Genomic DNA, 22,504 nt, shown 5'->3' on the forward strand with positions numbered 1-22,504 from the left:
AAAATTACTGGTCAATTATTAGCCTTTTTTTAATAGGATTGGTAGAATAAAGCAGGTCTGTTTATTTTTATCCCTGTATATACAAATTAAACTACTCCCGTTCTAGTGTAAAAATTCTAATATTTAAAATACTGGATCATAAATTGTTATTGACCAGTCATTTTCTTATTTTTAAGCTAGTTATACATGTTTTCATTTAAAAAATTTTAGTCAATACGCCTTAAAGAAGAAAAAACCAAATTTTTTTTTTTTTGAAAATTATAGGAGATAGAGTACTACTAACTACTGAAAATAAAAAATTATATTTTATATTTTTAAAAAATAGATATTGGATAAGACATAGTTAATTAATCAATTGTAATTAAAAACTCTAACTCATTATCACCATAATTTTCTATCCAAACCATTTTGGATTGACTCTACCTTAGCAATTTGATGGGATTTTACACTGGCTGTCAACAAACCCACCTTATTATAGTTCAGGGAACTTGTATGAGGGCTAGATATGTATCATTGTTAAAGTTTCAGTGTCGTTACCCATCTAAGAATTTACAGCAAACGTGCAGTTGAACATCAGCGCTAAAGTAGCAATTGAATGACCCACTATGCTACATCAGTCATATAAAAAAAAAAAAAAACTAAAATTTTAAAACTGTTCATTATGTTTAAATTTTTTTAATTTGATAAAAATTATTATTTTTCATTGACACTATTAACAAAAGACAATTTATTTAAAAGACATTAATTATAATTAAATGAATCTTAATGTTCGAAACAGATCCACCATCTTGTGTCTTTCTTTTTTATTGAACTGGTTTAGTCAAAATGAGAACAGCACTTGGAACCAAGCCTAAACAAAATGTACTAATATTAAGCCTTTTTTTTTTAAGAATGGCCTCTGCATTAGTTATTGAACATAAATTACTTACTTTTGCATTAATTTGTATTGTTGTAGCTTATTAAATTTATATTTGTTTAATAAACAAAAAATAATTAAATGCATAGACCTTAGTTACCTAGTTGATCAAGAGGTTTTTCATAATCTTCATTTGTAAAAACTTTTCTTGGAAAACTTGTCATAAGTGAAAATGGTGCTTCACCATCAGTACGATTTAATTCAACATAAACTCTAACAGCAGCAAGCATTTCTTTGATATTAAATGTTTGAACTATAGTTTGACCATTTGTAAGGCGAATCTACAATAAAAATTTGGTTAATTATAAAATTTTATTTATCAGGATTTTTACTGCTATCAATTACAACTATATACAAGAAGCCTATGCATTTTACTACTATACTATTTTTTTTATAAAAGAAAGTGAATAGAATGTCAAATAAAAATATTTTTAACGAAAATTATAAAAGGATTATTATTATTCATTAACTAAGTACAGTCAATAAAAGTTCAAATATGCAAAATAGGAAAAAAATGATGAAATATGTAACAAAAATATATTTGTAACAATAGTATTCCGATATAAATTAATATTAAGTATATCAATAAGCATATTTTTCAAAAATATGCTATTGTCTAAAGCGCTAGGCTAACAAGTATATTGATTGTAATATAATGAGTAGTAGAAAATAAAAAAGTTTATAATTTATATAAACTTGTGTCTTTTAAAAAAGTTCAAACAAAAATTAAAAATACATATAATTTTGTGCACTAATTATAAAAAATACATAGTAGTTACATTTTTTTTGTAATATTTAATTGTTGTTTTGTATCTGATAAAAATATAATTAGGCTACATTAAACGCTTCTTGAAGTTATTAATTTTTTATTATTTTTATAAAAATGTTTATAAAAGAAATTAATTATAATTCAACCATATATAAAATCATACCAATACATGAATGGTAACTACACTTATAAAGGGTGTAAAATAAATCTCCTATTTTTTTTTCTTTCAAAATAAAGATCATTTCATTTATTCAACTATGAATAAATGAAAACAAAAATTATTCGCATCCTAGTGTAGTAAAAGTATTTATTTTTTGTGTTTATCATTATCCATTTATAATGTGCACCCATTTTAAATGAATACAACAAGCAAAATTGTTGTCCCTTAAAGCTAGTTGTAACCAATTTCTATTATAATTACTTGTAGTTTAGTTTCAGTGTAAATTTTAGATTGTTGTTGTGAACTTGCAACTGTTGACTGAATATTAACTGGCTTTTGTTCTTCCCCGGAAGTTGACCCAAACATTTTTTTTCTAGCCAACTTGTCTGCTTCAATCTGAGCTTTTACTCTTTCTCGAGCTATTTTTTCTTCTTGTTTTTCACGTTTTCTTTCATCCATTATCTTTTTTATGTTTTCATCTTCAAGCCTACAGAACAAAAATGTATATTTTAATGTATTAATAATACACACATAACAAAAGTATGTTTCATTTTTTACAAAGATATGATAAATAGGATTATTAGAGTTTACTATATATCTTTTCATAAATTTAATAATTTTCTACAAATATTTAGAATTTATATTAAATTGGTAAACTTTTTTCTTTATTAAATTTTGTAAACAGTTAACTAATTACCTCAATAAAGTTAAACAAAAGACTTTAGTAGTTAGATTAATTTAGACTTTAGATAATAATATATTACTCAATAGTTGAAAGAATCATTTTAAAATAAATTAAAATTATATTTTAACAAAAAGTTAGGATACAAATTTAGAAAAAACAATGAACTTTTACTTTTATTGAAGTTTACAATTAGTATTTTTAATTTTACATTTAAATTTTTATATTGATAAAAAAAAATGAATACTTACAATTTTTTCTTGTTTAATTTTCAACTAAGGGGAAATTTAGATCTTTAAAATATAATTATATTTTTTAAGGAAATTTCTAAGCTTTAATTATAGTGTAAAAACTACTTATTCTTATAGCAATAACTAACTTTTTTTTGGCAGCAGCTAACTCTTTTCCAGAACGAATTCTCATTTTTTCTCTTTCCAATTCTTCCTCTTTCTCTCTTATTTCTCGCTCTCTACGCTTTTCTTTTAATCTTTCCTCCAATTTTTTCATTTGCTCTTTTTTTTCTTCTTCGGTTAATGGTTTTTTTTCTTCGGTCGATTCTGAAAAATTACTATGGCCAGATTTCATAGCATGATATTCTAATGCAGTTGTATCAACAAATAGCTTGTTACAACTAAAAAAAGTAAGATATAAATTACTATTATAACTACACTTAAATTTAAACTAATAATTCACAGCACAAATATAAAATTTCTTAAAGGCTACTAATAATTAAATTTATATAAGTTTTACAGTTAAATTTAAATTTAAATAATAATAATACACTCACTCTTCACATTTATATGATTTCGCTATAGATGATGATGATGAAGCATTTGGAACTGAGGTATTACTTGCATTACTATTACTTTGAGAAGTTGAGGGCTCATTTTCATCATTATGTGCTAAGAGCCTATTTATAAAAATTCAATCGTTATTCTCAAAACTCATTAAAAGAAAAGTTTATTTTATTATAAAAGTAATAAGTAAAAAGTAGTTTTTGGGACTTATATTATATATTTGGGAATAAAGATAAATGGCAGGCAAATTAATTTGCTACGGTTCGCAGATAATATAACAGTAATAGCTGAAAACAAGAAGAATTGCAAAGATTCTAAGATGTATGGAAGAAATTCTACTCAATGAACTGAACATGAAAGTAAATACAAAAAAGACCAAAGTTCTTGTATGTAACAGGAACAATAATATTAGGACAAGAAGACATCTGCAAAATAACTAGCAATAGAGCAAGTAGAAGAGTTCACATATTTGAGAAGCATAATAAATGAAGATGGCCGAAGTATAATAGAAATAACAAAGAGAATATGCCAAGTTAAGATATCATTTAACAAAAATAGGACTTTTTACTTCAAGAGATATCAGCAAACGCACCAGGATAAATCTTCTGAAGACATATGTATGGAGTATAATGATGTATGGTAGCGAAATATGGACAATTGTCAAAGAGGAACAAGAAGAATTGAAGCTTTTGAGATATGGTATTACAATATAATGCTTAAAATAGGGTTTGATGAATATGGTAAAAAATGAGGAAGTACTAAAAAGAATGAGAGAACAACTGAGAAATGAATGGATTGGACATGAATTGAGACATGATGGGTTGCTAAGATAAATTAATGAAAGCTTCATAAAAAGTAAAAATGCTAGGGGAAGACGAATGGAATATAGTATATGAAATAAATAATTAAAGACCAAGGCTGTAATTCTTACGAAGAAACAAAAAGGGAAGAGTGAAAAATTGCTACAAACCAATCTCAGGATTGAATACAAAGAAGATTTAAAAATTACATTTTCTAACTCGTCCCTTGCCAGAATAATAAAATATTACTTGGTTATTTTGACCTTACCATTCCATTGCTGCTTCAACACCTTGATTACCAGTCATTGAAACACTTTTCTCTCTAAAATTAGTTATAATCAATTCACAAATTAATATTAGAACTAGTAAATATAATTCAAAATCAAAAAATTTCAATTACACTTTTTCTTTTTGAAAACCCATATCTATCAGTGTTTGTATAGTATCTTGAGACATTTTTATGGTTATATATCTATATATATATATATAATTTACACTTTTTTATGGGTATACAATAATAAAGAATTTTAAACAATACAAATGAATTTTAATTATTAATAATAGAGATTATCTAAAATGTCTTCAATCTTTGACTGTTTCCTCTTGCAGATATTTATCTAAAATATAAATTTTGAATCGTTTTATTGATCTGTATTAAAAAAACATTACTATGAGAAAGACATTTCGGATAATCGTAAGTACCGGTATTATACACTATATTCTTACTCAGCATTATCACTAATTTTCTATAGGACAATTTTTCCGATTACAACGTCAGTTATATTATGATGTCTTCAGATTAAACGATATCATAGTTGATTTTGGTGACACAATAAAATCGCAGTGAAATTTAAATATAACAAAAATATTGAAAAACAGGTATGTTAATATATATTTATTAAAAATTTTGCTATTTAATATGACATTTAAGAAATTTTCTTTTTTATAATTACCTGAATTAGGCTTCGAAAATTATATATGATTTAAAAATAAAAAACATTAATACCAGAGTTTTAAAAACATGGCCGACTTGCATTTAACAATAATTACACAATTTATCATTTACTTTTTTATCAAATATCATATAACACTTTTTCTAAACATTTTTTCTTCTGATTCTACAAGAGATACAAAAAAAATTGTTTACTGTTGCCCTAAAAACCCTTATTGAAGTTACTATTTAGATTTAATAACCGAAATTATATTATTTAATTTTTAATTCATATTATTTTAGTTATTGGAGTAAAGAAATCAATTATAATATATTTAAAAGTTCCATATCTAATAATAATTGATAACTGAAAGTTGGTAAGCTTAAAGTAATGTTAATTTATGTTATAATTTATTTTTTTTACACAAAGTAAATTTACAAAATAAAAAAGATAATATACAAAACATTAAAAAAAATAGTGTACCTTATTGTAATGAGATAATTTTATTAATTAACTTATAAAGATTCATTTTCTAATTATTTAATATAATTTTAAAGAATTTTCAATTATGTCCACACACTATGTGTATTAGTGGTTACTATTATCAATATATTTTAAGTGTAGAAAATGTCAGTTTTAAATAATTTGACCATTGAGACTATTGTTAAAATATTGTTCAATTAAAAAAAAAACAAAGTATTTTAATTTAAAGTAGATTCAAAAATTCATAATTAGTTTTCATTTCAATCAAATAAATTTTGTATCAATGTGACATAATAAATTACTCACATCTTTAAATTTTATATCTTAAATAACTTGATTTTTCAGGAGAACAGTCTTCTTAGAATTTTTTTTATTTAAGTTATATATAATTCTTGATTTATTCACTACTAAGTATGTTTTGGTTTATTCCTTATGTGATGATACATGATTCAATACTTAAAATTTAATTGTTAGTCTAATAAATTAGCCATCTATATTGTAAGGTTAATTAATATTACACATAGTAATGTGTAAAATTGTATATTTTAAGATGAATTATTTGGTGGTCTCGTAAATGGCCATAGAAACTAGAAATTCTGGAAAACCTAGGCAAGTAAGGGGCACTCCTGCTTACAAGTATCGCAACATATTTGTATTTGGTACATTGGCTTTTAGTGGATTATCTTGGTTAATTTATGAGTAAGTTTTTATTTTTTGTTTTATGTGTACATTGTAGATCAAATATTTTATATTACCAAGTGACTTTTACACCATTCATTTTTTTAAACCTCAAAAGTTATATTTAATGAAACTTAAATATTAACTATATTTTGAATTTTAGAATTAAATTTCTAATAGCATAATCTATACCTATACTTTATTTTTAAAGTATAGGTATATATTCAATATAATTTCCTACCAGAACTAATTTAGTTTTAACAATTTTTAAATTATAAAGATATCTTTCAAAATAAGATTTTTAAACATTTTTCTTCAATTTGATTGCATTTTTCTAGTTTACTTCCACCTACCAAAAAATTAAAAGAACGTATTCAAAATGGTATGTTTGACCGTACAGCAGAACAGGAGCACCGAATGGAATTGTTTCGACGTAATTTAAATCCTGATCAAAAAGATCTTATGATGAAAAAAGCTGAAATTATGTATAGAAAAGAAGATCCTCCAGAACTTATTAAAGTTTAAGATTTTCATGTACTTTTTTTATTGAACACATAGTGTATTTTATAGTAATAAAACTAGTTTTAAAGATGAATATATTTTCTCAAACTAAATTACTTAAATCCTTAAAGTTAAAAAAAAACAATAATTCCAGTTCAATTGATACAATTAGGTAATTGTTAATATTTTTCTAATATATTATTTCACAAAAATTTTGTTCAATAATTTATTTAAATTTACTTTAGTCAAAATACTACTGTAACCAATGTAAAAAAACCTAACGAAGCTCAGTCCAGTTCAAACAATAGCATGTTATCAGAAACTGATAGTTTTGTTGAAATTATGCATTCTACTCAAACACAAGGAGAAAAATTATCTCAAACCATTTTTAAAAATTCAAATAAAAATCTAGAAATGCATCATATTGTGCCTGAATCCTTAAAAAAACAATGTCCTCTTTGCTCTCAATTTATTGATGAAAAAAATTTCATCAGTCATGTCAAGTTATGTGGTACAACTAATAATATATCATCTGATTTAGTTATAAAAGCAGTTGATCTTCAAGAACGCCAAGATGCAGAAAGAAAAGCATTAGGTCTACCAAGTTTAATTGTTAAAAAACCAGATAATAAAAAAAAACCTGGTAGTAAAAGACAAACCAAAATTAAAGTAATTAAATTTATTTATAAATGAATTGATAAAAAATAGTACTGAAATTATTCCACATTAGGTTGAAAATGATGCCAATTTAAATTTAGCTATAGCTATGTCATTATCATTACAAGAGTCTACTATTGCTCAAATTCAGGAAGAATCTGAAAATTTATTTGAAGCAGGACTAGAAAATGAAGCATTAGAAAAACAAAAAACTTTGGAAGTGTTTGGTTTTATGACAAATCATTCTGTCAAAGGGAAATCAAAAAGTATATAATAAAATTGGTAGTAGGCATTAATAATAACTTGTTTTAATTAGTTATTTTTGCAGGTAATATGCATAACACTAAATTATTTCAAGAATCGAAGGAAGATCAAGAAAGAAGAATCACAGAAAAAGTGGCTATAATTTTATTAGATTCAGAAAATGATCCTACTCCATCTATTATACTAAATGAACATAATTTTAAGACTGTACAATCTATGTACTTGAAAAGTATAAGAAATGAAGTAAGTTCTATTAAATTAGTTAATTTTTTCTATTTTTTGTTAATTCAAATTTTTATTATAATGTTATTCTGAAAAATTATAACTTATTAATAATACTTGTAAACTTCTTTGTCTAACAATTTTAGTATGACACCCATCTTAATTTGACCTTAAATGGACTTCTTTGAAGTATGTAAAATTACAGTAAATTGATCATTTTTTTTTTTTTTCTATAAAAATTTATCCATAATTTTATATATAAATAAAAACTGAATGCAACAGTTTTATACAAATTTCTTTTTTTTATTCAAATTTTGACAATGTTCTCAAATATCTATGCCTTTTACATCTATACCACATATACTTTTCAAATTTATTTTAAGATTTGATAAAAAAATTGTCCCAACAACTTTTTCTTTAAGTATTTAGAAGCTTAAGTTAAAATTTGTAAAATTTTCATTAAAATTATAAAAAAAAAACCCAGCACAGTGGGATTAAAATCACTATCATAAGAAACGCTTCCATGCAAATCTGTAGATAATGTTTAATTCTAAGAAATTGATGGATAATTACAAAAGCAACATCAACTATTTCCTTAATTATATCCAGATTAGTAATTCTTAGATTCAAAAATATAATATAAAATTATATATTATATAACTGTTATATTGAATTGTTTTCAAATTATTATTGATATTGATTTTTAATATGTTAAAAGTAATAATTTTTAACCTTCTTTATTTCGTCCTTTAAAGTGAAAGTTTATAATAACAAAAAAATGAATTTATTACCATAACTTTTAGCTTAACTTGCAAGTTTGAAATTAACATTATTAAATAAAAAAATGAAATTGTTAAGATTAATATGCAGTCAGGAAATTATATTATTACTATTTACAGTAAATTTATCAGAAAAGTTCGATATTTTCTTACATTTTTATCGTAATAAATCACTTAAATAAAACTCGTAGTAATCATTTATAATTAACTTTTGGTGTTTAAACAGATTCTTCAATTGAAATATACAGAACTCAATTAATTTTAATGATTTACTTTAACTAAAAGAACCAATCAAAACAAGGTTGTTAAAAAGATTTACTCAATTGAGCGTATTATAAAATTTGATTATAATTGTAAAAATCCATTGTTAATTCAGGAGAAACTAACAATCATTTTTTTTAGAAATTATTTATATAGCAACATGTTACCAACAAATTTGGAATATTATAGTCTAGTAGTAGCACACACAAATAGAGTAAAAAAATTAATAAATTACAATGTAAAATAAAAGTTTTTGTGAAAAAGTTACCATTTTGAAACCCTTCCTGTGGGCTGGTAAAGGATCAAATGTTCACAAAAATATATAAAATTATAGGTAAATACCTAAGGTATCAATAAAAAAAAATTGTATTGATTCGGTCATTTTTAAAAAAAGTTATGGCAATTTTAAGTAAAAAAAAAATTTAAAAAAATGTCGAAAATTAGCGATTTTTAAATTTGTAATTTTTTGGGGGGTTTCCCCCGTTTACGAGGAATGAGGGAATTTTTTTCAAAATTTGAGGGTAATCTCTTCGACTAGATACGATTTGTGATCTTTTGACATATTTTTCACCAATATCGGTCCAACGAGAGCTGAGATTGAGCGTATACAAACAAAAAAAAAAAAAAAAACCCAGCACAGTAGGGTCGAAGCATAGTGGGGACGTTGCATAATTGAGTCCAGTATAGATTTAATCTGACAGTGATTAAAATCACTATCATAGGAAACGCTTCGATGCAATTCTATAGATAGTGTTTAATTCTAAGAAATTGATGGATAATTACAAAATCAACATCAACTTTTATTTCCTTAATTATACCCAAAAAAGTCAGTGTATTTTTAAAATAAAATAAAAGCGTGAACGACACAAGTGTTCCCGATTTGACAACTGTTCGTTGCTTTCGTTGCTTGATAAAATTGGCTATTTATGCTAACTCAAATTTAAAAATTACTTTTTCAACTTTAAAAAAGCAAAAAAAAATTTAAATAAGTTTAATTTCTTATGTCATACGAACTTTATTCTATGTCAATTAAATTATAAAATATTCATGAAAGTCAGTGTATTTTTAAAATAAAATAAAATACAAAACCCAGGATTTTAACACAAAAATACCATATTTTTGAATACGGTAGTTATTTGCGCATAGAAGATAGGTCATCAGGACAAATTTTTTTTTTAATTTTATATCACATGATAAATTTGACATATGTTTAAAGGACGCAGTATTTCCGGAACATTTTCAAAAGTTAAGTAGAAAAAGTTAGTTTTTGTAAAAAAGTTACTAATATAAATCCCCCCTGTGAGCAGAATAAGTGTTATATTTTCAAAAAAAATGATATCAAATGAAAGGGAAATATCTAAGGTTTCAATATAAAAAAATATTATTTTGATTTGTTAATATTTGAAAACGTTATGGCAGTTTTAAGTACAAAAAACATCCCAATATCAGGTAATTTTTATCGCAAACATTATATTTTTTTTTAATTTCGACAGCCATTTGCACATAGAAGATAAGGTGTCGGGACAAATTTTTTTTTTCATTTTATAGTATATAACATAACCTTTGATTTGATATATGTTTAAAGGACGCAGTATTTCCGGAACATTTTCAAAAGTTCAGTTGAAAAAGTTCTATGTTTTATACAATGTTTCAAGTTTTGAACGCCCCCTATATAAGGGGAAATTGTCCAATTTTAATAAAAATTATGTCAAATGAAAGATATACTTATAATGTATTTAAAAGAAAAAAAAATTTGTGATGATACAAATATTTTTCAAAAAGTTATAGCATTTTTAAGTTGAAAATTTTAACACAAAAATAGCATTTTTTTAACTACGGCAGCTGTTTACATGCAGAAGATAAAGTGTCTGGACAATTTTTTTTTTTTTCATTTTATAGTACATAACATAAGCTTTCATTTAATATATGTTTAAAGGACGCAGTGTTTCCGGAACATTTTCAAAAGTTAAGTTGAAAAAGTTAGTTTTTGTAAAAAAGTTGCTATTTAAAATCCCCCCCTGTGAGCAGGTTAATTGTTAGATTTCCAAAAAAATGATATCAAATGAAAGGGAAATATCTAAGGTTTTAATATAAATAATATATGTTGATTTGTTAATTTTTGAAAAAGTTATCGAAATTTTAAGAAAAAAAAATGACAAAATTTATCGATTTTTAAAGTTGTAATTTTTTTGGATATTTCATCCATTTGCGGGCAACGAGAGAAAATTTTTAAGGGTAATGCCTTCAACTAGATACGATTTGTAATCTTTTGATGTATTGTTGAAAGAAATCAGTTCAGTGAGAGCTGAGAAAAAGTGGCAACAGACATATAAAAAAAACACATCATTGTAAAATTAATATTTTCTTAGCTTTTCATCGAAGCTAAAACTTGGAGTCTCAAATAGATTTCAATCTATTTGGGAGTCTATTTAGTCTAATCCTCACTATACAATGTATGTTAACATTTTTTAATTACGAGAATATATTTCACACTTTTATTAGTAATAAAATATAATATCGAGTGGCCATAAAAAATATAAGAGTTAAATTAATTTTGAAGGATTACACCTTTGTAGATCAAACATATCTGGGGTAGTTTCTATTTAATAATCCTTATAGGTTTAAGTAATAATTAAATCAATTAAACTTTTGTAATTTAAGCAACACTACCTAGCACACGTTATTAAGAAATTAATCTATCTAAATTTTTATGTTATGATAACAGAAAAATTTGCTTTGGGAAAAGGCCTCTCTTCAAAACGAAGTTGTTTCAGAATTTTATGTACCTGTTTTATCAAAATTCATTCCACCCCATGAAAATGATGCTGGAAGTTCTTTAAAAGAAGTCTCTCAAATACCTGGGAAATGGAAAAGTCCTAATCATGTAATTATTTTCTATGTATATGAATTGGTATTTCTGAATATTTTTCATTGGTGTGATTATATTATGCTATGTAAATATGTTTGCATTATTTTCAGGAAACAAATTTACATATAAATGTGGTTAATCATGAACAAATTTTAACAAATAAATGTGTAAGAAAAGAAAAGGTCGCTACAAACAAATCTCAAGCTTTCTTGCTAACTGAAAGTAATTTATCAAACCAACTGTCTTATAAATGGAAATCTATGGTTGACAACCAATTCATGAGTGATGTCATAATATATACTAAAGATGAAAAAGAAATTTCAGCTCATATCTTAGTGTTACATGTCCAATGTCCATCTATTTTGAATGATATAATCTTAGATCCAACATTAAGTAACAATGGAAAAACTAAGAAAATTATAATGTGGCTTGAATATGAATATGAAGCATGTTTTGCATTTTTAGAACTAATTTATTCTGGTAAAGAGACATTAAAGAATTCAAAGTATAGTAAAGATTATTTAAATTTAAGAAAAAGATATGATGTTTTAATGGAGATTAATAATGATGAAGAAGTAGATGAGATTATGTACAGTCAAAAAAATTCTTACAAACGAAAAAGTACTGACTTCAATAATATGTGTATTTGTAAAAGATTTAAAGCCACTAGTCCAGAAATGTTTACATCAGATGATATTGTAAAATCTTCTTCCAGTTCTCCAAATTTTTTAAATTGGTGGTTAAACAATTGTGATAAGAGTCAGCAGCCAGATAATTTATTTTCTACAAAAAAAAATTTTTCTAAAGAAAATTCACAAAAAAATCTTCATTTAGAACAAAGTCCTTGTCATTCATTCCATAGTGCTTCTACTGCAGATATTTATTTAGACACTGAGCAATTAAATAAAATTGAGAAACAAGATAGTAATTCTATTGAATTATTTTCTTCAAACAAATCAGAGGATGAAGAACCAGAAGAACTACAAAACATAAAAATTAGCCCTGATGTTATTACAATTGATAGTGACACTGAAAATTCGATTGGATCTTTATCTACTAATGTATTACCTAAGGTTCACAAGTCTTGTGAGGAATTAAATTTAACTATTCCTTGTTATTCTTCATCCTACCACCAACTAAATACAAGTAAAGCAAATAAATTAAATATTCATGAACATACCACTCATCAACCAAAACTGAATAATGATTCACTAGTAGTATTAATAGATGATGATGGTAGTTTAGATTCAGTTCATTCGTGTAATACAAATATTTTATCACAAAATATTGTAAAAAATCAAATACCACCAAAAAAGTTATTCAATACTGAAAACAAATTAATTCTATCAAATCCTTTAATTACCAAAAAAACCGTAAATGTATTAAATGAATTTGAATTGAACGATGTAAGTAGTAATGATTCAATTTATTCTGACACTACTAACATATTAACAAAAACAAATACTTCAAAACATAATTCTTATCCATCCCCATTTAAAATAAAGTCTTCCAATCATGTATTATCTAGTTCTGACAAAAATGTAATATGTGATTTAAATGATTCAAATAGTATCTGTTCAATGGCTACTAATATAATACCAAAAAAAATATCACCTTGTAAATTCACAAGTAAAAATGTTCATAATTCAACAATATTAAATGTTTTATTGCAAAATACTAATACATATCAAAAACAATTAAATGCCTTAACAGAAAAAGAATCTAAAATTTCAACTTCAAATGTCATTGAGCTCAATGATGATAGTAGTACAGATTCTATTGCTACCAATATCTTACTAAAGAATAGTAATCAATTAAAAATACCATTAATATCATTAGATCAAGAATATAAAAATTCTTTGATAATGACAAAATCTCAAAATGATAATTTAAGTGTAATAGATATTAATAATGCTAGTAGTGTATTTTCTTCAGCCACAAACATTCTTTCCAAAACTTCTGTCATTGAACTTAATAACTCTAAGAAAGATGTTACATTGATATCACCAAATAAGACAAATTTATTGCAAAATTCTTTTTCAAACTCTGAAATGATTAAGATAAATAATTTAAATTTTGAAGACACTTTTAATTTATCTTTAATTTCTAATAATGTTCCTACAGATAAAATTGATTCTGCAGCACGAAGTAATTATGAAGAAAAATTTAAATCTTCAGATATAATAAAGATATCAACACAAAGTCCTCAACTTTCATCAACAAGTATGATACAATCAGATATACATTTTTTTGATTTGGAATCTAACCCCAAAATTTATTCAGACATGAAAAATGAATTCAATGAACAAAACATCTTGTCTAATCAAATAGTTAACTTAAAAAAAAACGAGGAAATATTTGATATCACTAATAAAGAAACTAGTGACATTCATAATGCAAAAGAAAATGAACAAATTATTGATGATCCTTGGATGGACTACAATGATTGGCAATCACTAAATTTTAGTCCACAAAAAAGTATTAAAGATAATTCAATAAACAATTCTTACGACGCTCTTGTAGAATCTGCAGAAAAAACTCCAATAAAATTTCATATACACAATGATCAATCTTACAGCTGTAATATTAAAAATAAATCTGCTCTTACACCAAATAAGTTTGGTAGCAAGACAAGTACTCCAAGAAGTATCCGCAGGATACGATCAGAATCTACAATTAACAATTCCAAAGTTCAAGTTACACCTATGTTAGATTACAGTTCTATGAAAACACCAGATTTTATGGTAATAATTTTAAATTATACAAAATATTAAACAATATTTATTTAAATAGTTTTAAAAATTTGAATCTTTTTTTGCATCCTTTTCATCAGTTTATAATAATATATTATTATAATAATTATATATATTATAAACTTATAAAAATAGTATGAAGCATAATATATGTCTAAATACATATACCTCAACATTTTTCATATTTTATTTTTGTGTAATATTCTTTTATTTTAACTTTTATAAAAAAAAAAAGAACAATCAAGTTATCCATACAAATTTTCAAGGTGATGCAATTTACTGGAAATTTTTTCATTAATAGTTGAAGTACACAGAAAAATAATATTTATTCGAAGATAATAAAAAATTATTTTATGGAAAAAGTTGAGTTTGCCTTATTGTTGCACTAAGAACCATTCAATTATATTTTATGAATTAAGATACATTAATTTAAGATTTATTTTAGTTGTACAATTTATATTCTAAACAAATATATATTTAATGATTTATTTTTTCTTTATTTAGAAGATAACAATGAAAACTGTAATTACTAATCCAACAAATATGTAAATTATGTGATATTAATAAATTAAAACTTTTTGTTGTAGAAAGAACTTGATCGCTACGGACTAAAACCAAATTTAGGTAAACGGAAAGGTAAACAATTGTTAAAATACATCTATAATGAACTTCATCCTAATGCAACTTCAAAAGAATATAATCAAATTATTGATAAGGATTTATGTGAAGATCTAGACTCTACAATGAGGTAAAAAATTTTATAAATAAAAAAAAGGTTTAAAAATTTAAATTTAAAAAAAATGCATACAGAATAATTTTTTTATCATAACCTACTCAATTACTTACAGCATAAAAATATTTTTTTTGGTTATCTTTAGTTATATATTATTCTTGAATAATTAGCTAAATAACACTTTTTAAGTTCATTCATCCCTTATGTATTGTAAGAGTGTCAACTTTGGTTTTCAAATGGGAACACATATTTTGAATTAATAAAACTTTAAACATTTTACTTAGCTAATTATTCAAGAACATAATGTAACTAAAAAAAATTTTTTTTTTTTATTATTGTTATACATTAAATGTAGTCTATAAATGCATAAAGTATTTTAAAAAATCACAAAATGTTCATAATATCAAAAGTTATAAGAATTGTCAGTTAGATCTAATTTACCAATATATATGTATAACATATATTTAAAAGACACAGTATTCCCGGAACAATTTTAATAGTTAAGTTGAACAAGTCTACTTACTATACAAATTTTCAAGTTTCAAAAATTCAAAAAAGCTTTTCTTAAATTTGAAGAGGAAAAATATTCAAAATATCTATAAATTCTTTATTTAATGTGTAAGTTAGATTAATGTAAATTTTATATTTATGGGTGGACTTATTACTATGGCAAAACCTTATAAGAAATTTTTAAATAAACAAAAAAAAAATTTGAACATAAAAATGGCATGTTTTTTTACCTATGGTAGCCATTTGCATAAAGAAGATAGGTTGTCGGGAAACATTTTTATTCTTTTAACTTATAGCACATAACTAAAGCTTTAATTTAACATATATTTAAAAGATGCAGTATTTCTGGAACATTTTCAAACATTAAATTGAAAAAATATACTTTTGTGAAAACATTGCTATTTTGAATCCCTTCTCGTGGGAAAGTAAATGGTTGGATTTTCAAAAATATATCAAATAAATTTATTTAATTTATTTAAGGAATTATTTAAGGTTTCAATATAAAAAAAAATTATTTTGATTTGTTTTTTTTTTTCAATAAGTTATGGCAATTTTTAGAAAAAAGTGAAAAAAATGTCGAATTGACCGATATTAAAAATCCTAATTGTTTGGGGGATTTTCTCCATTTACAAAAAAACAAAGAAAATTTTATGAATTTTTGAATGTAATGTCTTCAACTAGATACAATTTGTGATATTTTGACCAATGGTTGAAAGGAATCGGTTCAGTGTGAGCTAAGAAAAAGTAGTAACAGACATAAAAAAAAAAACACAATAGTAATTTAATACCTTCTCAGCTTCGTATCGAAGCTAAATATTTATTATTTAATATATTTTAAGAATATATATATATATTTTTTTTAAGTAATACAAAATGTTGTTTAAAAGATTTATCAAAACAGTATAGACCAATTTGTAATTTTAGCTTCGATGCGATGCTGAGAAGTAATTCATTTTACTATGAAGTGTTTTTTTTTTTATTTACTTTTTTTTTTGTGTGTCTGTGAAATCTCAGCTCTAGCTGGATCGATTTTGGTGAACAATACGTCAAAAGATCATAAATTGTATCTAGTCGAAGACATTACCTTCAAAAATTGAAAAAAATTCCCTCGTTCCCCGTAAACGGGGGAAGTTCCCAAAAAAATTACAAATTTTATTAAATATCAATTTCATACTAAATTTAATTACTATAATTATTATGTATTTATATATTATAATTATAAATCAAATAACTAATCGGAATAAAATTAAGGGAATAAGAGTTATTGTTTCTTTTGAAATAATGCATTAATTTTTTAAAATTAAACACTATCTATAGATTTGGATTGAAGTGTTTTTTATGATAGTGATTTTAATCACTGTCAGATATCATTTATACTTGTCCCAACTATGCCACGTCCATACTGTGCTACCGTTTATTTGTTATTTGTTTCATATAATAAAATTTTCTTCAAAAAGAAAATTAATTTTTAATTTTATGCATTAAAATGCTTATAACTCAAAATACTAATTCTAAATTTGTTATGACCCATAAAATTTTTTTGTAACAAAAGTGCAAAATAATGGCTATTTTGAAATGTTGAAAAATTTACAAAATAAAAATTATTTTTTAATTATAAAAAATGTGTTTTTGACGTGGTCCAAAAGATTAACTTTATTTTTTGTTATTTTACTTTGAATATCACCATTTGAATGAGCATCTTTTGATTTTACTTTATCATTTTTTTGGGACAAATTTTCTTTTTGAGAGAAACTATTAGTCTGATAACTTTTTTTTGTGTATTAAGAGAATTATCTATTGTATTATTGGAATTTTTAATGATCTCTGTTTTTTTTTATTTCTTAACTTTGTTAAATTACTCTTAACACTATAATAACCTATTTGTATTTAAATTGTATTATACGGAGCCGGTCCTTTTATGAGATAACTCTATTTATACATATTTGCAAATAATAATAAAACTATTGTGTTTTTGAAACAGTTCAGAAACAGGGATACCAGAATACTTAGAAGATAGCAGTGATGAGTTGGAAACTTTTAGTCAAGCTCATTCAAATAAAGGTAAATTTTGTAGCTTTACAAAAATGTACAGTAAATTATTATAGTTAATAGTACATGAAATTTATTAGTATATTTTTAAGGATTTAACAAAACATTAAGATATAGTAAAAATTTATTTTAATATTTAATTAAATTTTTAGTACCCATAGAACTTGGATTTTCACAACTATTAAAAGCTGACAAAAGCTTACACAATAAAATATTATGTTATGAACCAATTTGGATTGAAGTTTTAAAAGAAGATTTAAAAAAATATAATGTTAATGTGGGCATGCAGAAACTCATGACATTTTTAGATGATAAAGTATAAAAACATATATTTAATATTTCCTATTTATTTAGAATCTATAAAAATAAAATTATTAGTTTCTTAAATTATTTTGGGTTCTATAAAAGGTGATTATTTTAATATTAACTACTCGATTTGTCTTCAAATAATAATTATATTAAGAAAATTCTTTTTGGTAATTTTTAATTTTAAATATTTCTTGATTTATTAATTATTTAGTACACTTTTAATTCATCTCTTATACCTTATAAGGATGCCCACTTTATTTTTTTTTGGCAACATACATATTAGAATGTCCCTTATTTTGAAAATTTAGGAAATTTTATGGGTTCATCCCCAAAAATTGAGTTTTTACATATAAAAAAGTGGCTACAAAAAATTTCAGGCTTATCAGATAAGTTTAACCCATGCCAACTTGTTGTTAAAAATCGACCAAATTGCTAAAACTGACTTTTTTTAAATTAGCGCTATCACAAAAAAAAAAATTATTCAAACTAAATTGTAGATCTAATTCTTTTGTATGAATTAAGTTTTAACAGTTAATCTATTAGTTTTCTAGAAAAATGTCAAAATATGCATATTTATAAATCACAAACCATATGTGATACAAAAATTTCATACAAAAATTGTTTAAAAGTAAATTTTAAAAAATAATAGTAATAAGTAAAAAAAATTTCATTGTATCAATCGTTTTATTACTATAGCTGAAATAGCTCGATCATATTACGATTTTTATTGCTTAATTTAAATGTATTTGATTTAAATTGTATATTAATTTGTAAATTGATGTATTTGATTGACTAAAACGCATAAGTATACTTATTTTTCAATATTATTGTATAAATTTAAAAAAATGACTACATAATATATAAAATATTAAATTCAAAATAATTCACAAATTATTACAAAAATATATATTAAAAACCACATTGGCACAAAAACTGCTACTCAGTTTTATATCATTTATTGCTTTTAAGAAGATACTAAATTCATAACAATTTATTTTGATTTTATATTAAATCATGTTAATAAATAGCTCATGTTTAGTATATCTATAGAAAAATATTGGTTTTTATTCAAAGAAAAATCTTAACAGTTCTAGATAAAGATGATAAAAAATTAAAAGACTTAATGCTTATCAGGCAATTTATTCAATTTAAAATTAAATCAAATTATTTAAAAATTGAATTGAAAATATAATAAATTGATTCATATGTTCATTACAGTGGAGCAATCAGAAATGATTTAATATTTTTGCCATTGGTTTGTTATTTTGCACATTTAAATCTGACTTTGAAATACAGAGTGATTTTTTTATCATAACCCACTAAATTACTTACAGAATAAATATAATTTGAACATTTTTTTTTTTTATTAACTTTAGTTACACATTATTCTTGAATTACTAATTATGTAATACTTTTTAAGTTCATCCTTTATACATTGTAAGGGTGTTAACTTTGTTTTTTAAATGGGAACACATATTTTGAATTTAATAAAATGTTTGAGTTTTTAATTTAATAGTAAATGGCATTTGAATTTTTAATATAACTTTATTCGTTTATTAGATATAAATATTTAAAATTCTTGAGTTAATATAAATGTATAATACACAAAGAATTACAAATACCGGTAGTTAATTGGTTTTTTATGACATCGATATTCGTAGGTACACACCATTTATTATCAAAGGTAGTAAGGCACATTGTTGTGAGTCATAAAAAACAACCTGTATAATAAATGATAATAAATGAACTAGTTAATAAAATGACTGGCCGATAACTCCTTTTTAGGCCATTACTTCGAATGTTATTAATATTTTTATCTTATGCAAAAAAAGAGATTTATTAAAAGAATCACTGTATATTTTGAAATAAAAAGTTAGTAATATTTTATTATATTTGACTCTAAAAGATCAATGAGTTGATAGTTCAATGGGTTCCATAAGGAAGACAAAGAAAATTCATATATAATGATCAAAATCATATATTCACTAAATATTACAACAGATTGCAAGTTACTTAGAATTATGTGAAACCAAGGGAAGACTTATGGGGAGGGAGCACATAAGATATAAGTCCATTTAGTTTTTAAATTATTTCTTCTTAACTTATGAAGGGTAATCATGGTTAGGTTTGTGTAGCTTGTTTAATTAAAAAAATATACAATTTTAAGTTAATTTAAGTAGCACTATGGAGGAGTTAATTTATAAAGATTTGTATAATCATAATTTTGAGATTTGCTTAGTGATTTCTCACCATTCCTCATATAAGAAAATTCTAGATTTTAAGTAAATAAAGGAGTATTATTTTAAAGTAGCAATTTTCTACGTTTGATATTTTAAATCTTATCCTAACAAAATATCATTCAAAATTTGTATCTTTTACCCATTTCCATAATTAATTTTAACATCATAAATCTTTTAATTTATAAATTATGATATAAAAATTAACTTGGGAGCTATAATAAATTACTATTATTGAATTGATCTGATACCTTTGTAGCATTTATAAAATTTTATTATAAAGCTTATAGATTGTAATTAATTTGAAGTTGAGATTTTTTAATGAGCTTAAACTTAAAATCAACATTTTAATTCATGTGTAGTAGCAGATTTTTAAAATTTTTCTTACTGAGAGTGGATTTTAATAAAATATCTATAGTTCAAAGGTACTATTTAATATAATTATGTAAATATTTGGATTTTAACCTGAATATTATATGAAATAATTATTAATATAATTGGAGACTAAACTCTCTACCTATGAATCTGCCACTATTCACGGTATATTTAAATTTTGTATATTCATTAAAATATTATGTTAAAATTATAGCTTGAAATACATGTTTTATTAATTTATACTGTAACATAAATAATTAAGTTTAAATTATTTTTAGTGCATTACATTTCGGTCAAAACTTTTAAATGATCAAAGACAAAAAAAGGTAGCTAATAAAAATCAAAAAAGAAGGAAGTTATTTTGAAATATAGTATTTTTAAGTCAAAATTAATGTTCTATAAATAAATTGTTATTAATACATTACTGGTAGCTATTAACAAAACTATTTCTGTTTATAATTATAATATTTAAAATGTGTATTACTTATATGCGTATGTATGTATATATATATATAATATAGATTTAAACTTAAAATAGCATTTTTGAATTTGTATAAAATTAAAAAAATGATTGTATATATATTTTTTGTTCTATTTTAACTTAAAATAAATTCATATTTCAGTACCTAACAATGGTATTTATATAATGTTAATTATTTTTTATGAGAAAATGAAAAAATGAATTGTTTTATTACATATAAATGAATGAATGAATTATTTAAATTTAAAATTACGAGCAGTAATTCATTTATTGTACATAATTGGTTTTATTTGTAATAATCAAGCTGTGTCCAGAACTATATTAAAGGAAATCTAGTGTGTACTTAATTTTTTTTGATAAGGAAGTTCAAAGGAAATTCTTTGAAACAAATTAGACCTTCAAATCTCAGTAACCTCATTACTGATGACATTTTATTTAATAAATTATATTTAGTGTAACTATTGAGATTTTTAGATGGTGAATTCTTTTTCTAATACTTTTTAATAGAAATTAAGGAGAAGAAAGTTTTTCTTTTACAAACTACCAAATGGTTTTATTATTTAAATAATAAAATTATTTTTATAAATATATTTTACAATAATAATTAATATAAAATGCTTCTTATACGATAATTATACATAAAACACATCATCATAACAATTCATAAATAACACATGTATAGAATTTCACTTCCAGTAAAATGGCTCCTTAACTAACCTAGTTCTAAACTCATGAGGTTTATGACGCATCAAAACAAATCTCGGGCGATCACAGATTTATTTTACCAACCCTCTAGACCTACTATTTCAACGATACGTCAAATGATTACAATTCGTATTTAGTTTAAGTCATTACTCTTAAAAATCGAAAAAATATTCCTTATTCAAATAAAAAGTAGCTTAACCAGCTATTTCCACACAAACAATTAAAATCATTAATTTCTAAAATTCTTAAAATATTCATTGTCGAATTAGATTTGATATGATAAAAGTATTCAACTACAAAAGTGAAAACCCAGCACAGGGGGGTCGTGGCATAGTTGGATCAAGTATAATGATATATTTTTTTAATTGTCATAAAATTTTCTATTTAATGATGTTAATGTCAAACTTACCAATTGAGCTAAAAGTTATGGTAAAATAAATTTTTTTTATTATAAACATTTACAACAATCAACTTTAAACGATTAAAAAAATAGGTTAAATATGTCATTTTCGTTATTTTTAACTTATTAATAATCAAAATCAGTATTAATTTAAAACAATTTTTTTTGTTCTTAATTATTTT

At 23.5% G+C, this 22,504-nt stretch overlaps 3 protein-coding genes across 9 annotated transcripts; 2 read left to right on the forward strand and 1 right to left on the reverse strand.

The window, feature by feature from the left end:
- Positions 1-655: 655 nt before the first annotated feature.
- On the reverse strand, positions 656-5,145 carry LOC126896383 (UBX domain-containing protein 1-like). 4 transcript variants are annotated; one of them, XM_050669130.1, is made up of 9 exons: positions 5,078-5,145; positions 4,851-4,916; positions 4,525-4,773; positions 4,393-4,446; positions 3,315-3,437; positions 2,907-3,158; positions 2,107-2,332; positions 1,017-1,197; positions 656-850 (listed from the first exon to the last, which is right to left on the reverse strand). In XM_050669130.1, exons 3-9 carry the CDS (start codon positions 4,578-4,580, stop codon positions 804-806), a joined length of 939 nt encoding a protein of 312 aa, XP_050525087.1. In that variant the 5' UTR covers positions 4,581-4,773; positions 4,851-4,916; positions 5,078-5,145; the 3' UTR covers positions 656-803. The 4 variants fall into 4 exon arrangements, with proteins under 4 accessions (XP_050525087.1, XP_050525096.1, XP_050525069.1 ...); XM_050669139.1 differs by lacking the exon at positions 4,525-4,773 and having other exon boundaries at positions 5,078-5,092; XM_050669112.1 differs by lacking the exon at positions 5,078-5,145 and having other exon boundaries at positions 4,851-4,979.
- On the forward strand, positions 4,883-6,814 carry LOC126896466 (uncharacterized). 2 transcript variants are annotated; one of them, XM_050669280.1, is made up of 4 exons: positions 4,913-5,003; positions 5,359-5,432; positions 6,090-6,238; positions 6,556-6,814. In XM_050669280.1, exons 3-4 carry the CDS (start codon positions 6,114-6,116, stop codon positions 6,740-6,742), a joined length of 312 nt encoding a protein of 103 aa, XP_050525237.1. In that variant the 5' UTR covers positions 4,913-5,003; positions 5,359-5,432; positions 6,090-6,113; the 3' UTR covers positions 6,743-6,814. The 2 variants fall into 2 exon arrangements, with proteins under 2 accessions (XP_050525228.1, XP_050525237.1); XM_050669271.1 differs by lacking the exon at positions 5,359-5,432 and having other exon boundaries at positions 4,883-5,003.
- Positions 6,750-21,273, forward strand: LOC126896212 (uncharacterized). Of its 3 annotated transcripts, XM_050668807.1 has the most exons (11): positions 6,750-6,890; positions 6,964-7,387; positions 7,449-7,641; positions 7,704-7,882; positions 11,627-11,785; positions 11,881-13,993; positions 14,054-14,514; positions 15,111-15,271; positions 17,748-17,827; positions 17,968-18,131; positions 21,015-21,269. In XM_050668807.1, the coding sequence occupies exons 1-11, from the start codon at positions 6,808-6,810 to the stop codon at positions 21,099-21,101; spliced, it is 4,104 nt and encodes a 1,367-aa protein (XP_050524764.1). In that variant the 5' UTR covers positions 6,750-6,807; the 3' UTR covers positions 21,102-21,269. The 3 variants fall into 3 exon arrangements, with proteins under 3 accessions (XP_050524764.1, XP_050524756.1, XP_050524772.1); XM_050668799.1 differs by having other exon boundaries at positions 11,881-14,514; positions 21,015-21,268; XM_050668815.1 differs by lacking the exon at positions 17,968-18,131 and having other exon boundaries at positions 11,881-14,514; positions 21,015-21,273.
- The last annotated feature ends 1,231 nt before the right edge of the window (positions 21,274-22,504 follow it).

The sequence above is a fragment of the Daktulosphaira vitifoliae genome, unplaced genomic scaffold, assembly GCF_025091365.1.
Source record: "Daktulosphaira vitifoliae isolate Bord-2020 unplaced genomic scaffold, ASM2509136v1 Scaffold_1, whole genome shotgun sequence".
In the NCBI taxonomy this organism is placed as follows: Eukaryota; Metazoa; Arthropoda; class Insecta; order Hemiptera; family Phylloxeridae; genus Daktulosphaira; species Daktulosphaira vitifoliae.

Bases quoted from the DNA above. Each gene is read 5' to 3' on its own strand.
- LOC126896383 (XM_050669130.1), bottom strand. From the start codon at position 4,580: ATGTCTCAAGATACTATACAAACACTGATAGATATGGGTTTTCAAAAA. The intron at 4,447-4,524 runs GTAATTGAAATT...AACTAATTTTAG, and splicing joins GGTTTTCAAAAAGAAAAAGT to AGAGAAAAGTGTTTCAATGA. The intron at 1,198-2,106 runs GTAATTATAATA...TTTTTATTGTAG, and splicing joins ACACTGAAACTAAACTACAA to ATTCGCCTTACAAATGGTCA.
- LOC126896212 (XM_050668799.1), top strand. From the start codon at position 6,808: ATGAATATATTTTCTCAAACTAAATTACTTAAATCCTTAAAGTTAAAA. The intron at 14,515-15,110 runs GTAATAATTTTA...TTTTTGTTGTAG, and splicing joins TGAAAACACCAGATTTTATG to AAAGAACTTGATCGCTACGG. The intron at 17,828-17,967 runs GTAAATTTTGTA...TTAAATTTTTAG, and splicing joins TCAAGCTCATTCAAATAAAG to TACCCATAGAACTTGGATTT.
- LOC126896466 (XM_050669271.1), top strand. From the start codon at position 6,114: ATGGCCATAGAAACTAGAAATTCTGGAAAACCTAGGCAAGTAAGGGGC. The intron at 6,239-6,555 runs GTAAGTTTTTAT...GCATTTTTCTAG, and splicing joins TTATCTTGGTTAATTTATGA to TTTACTTCCACCTACCAAAA.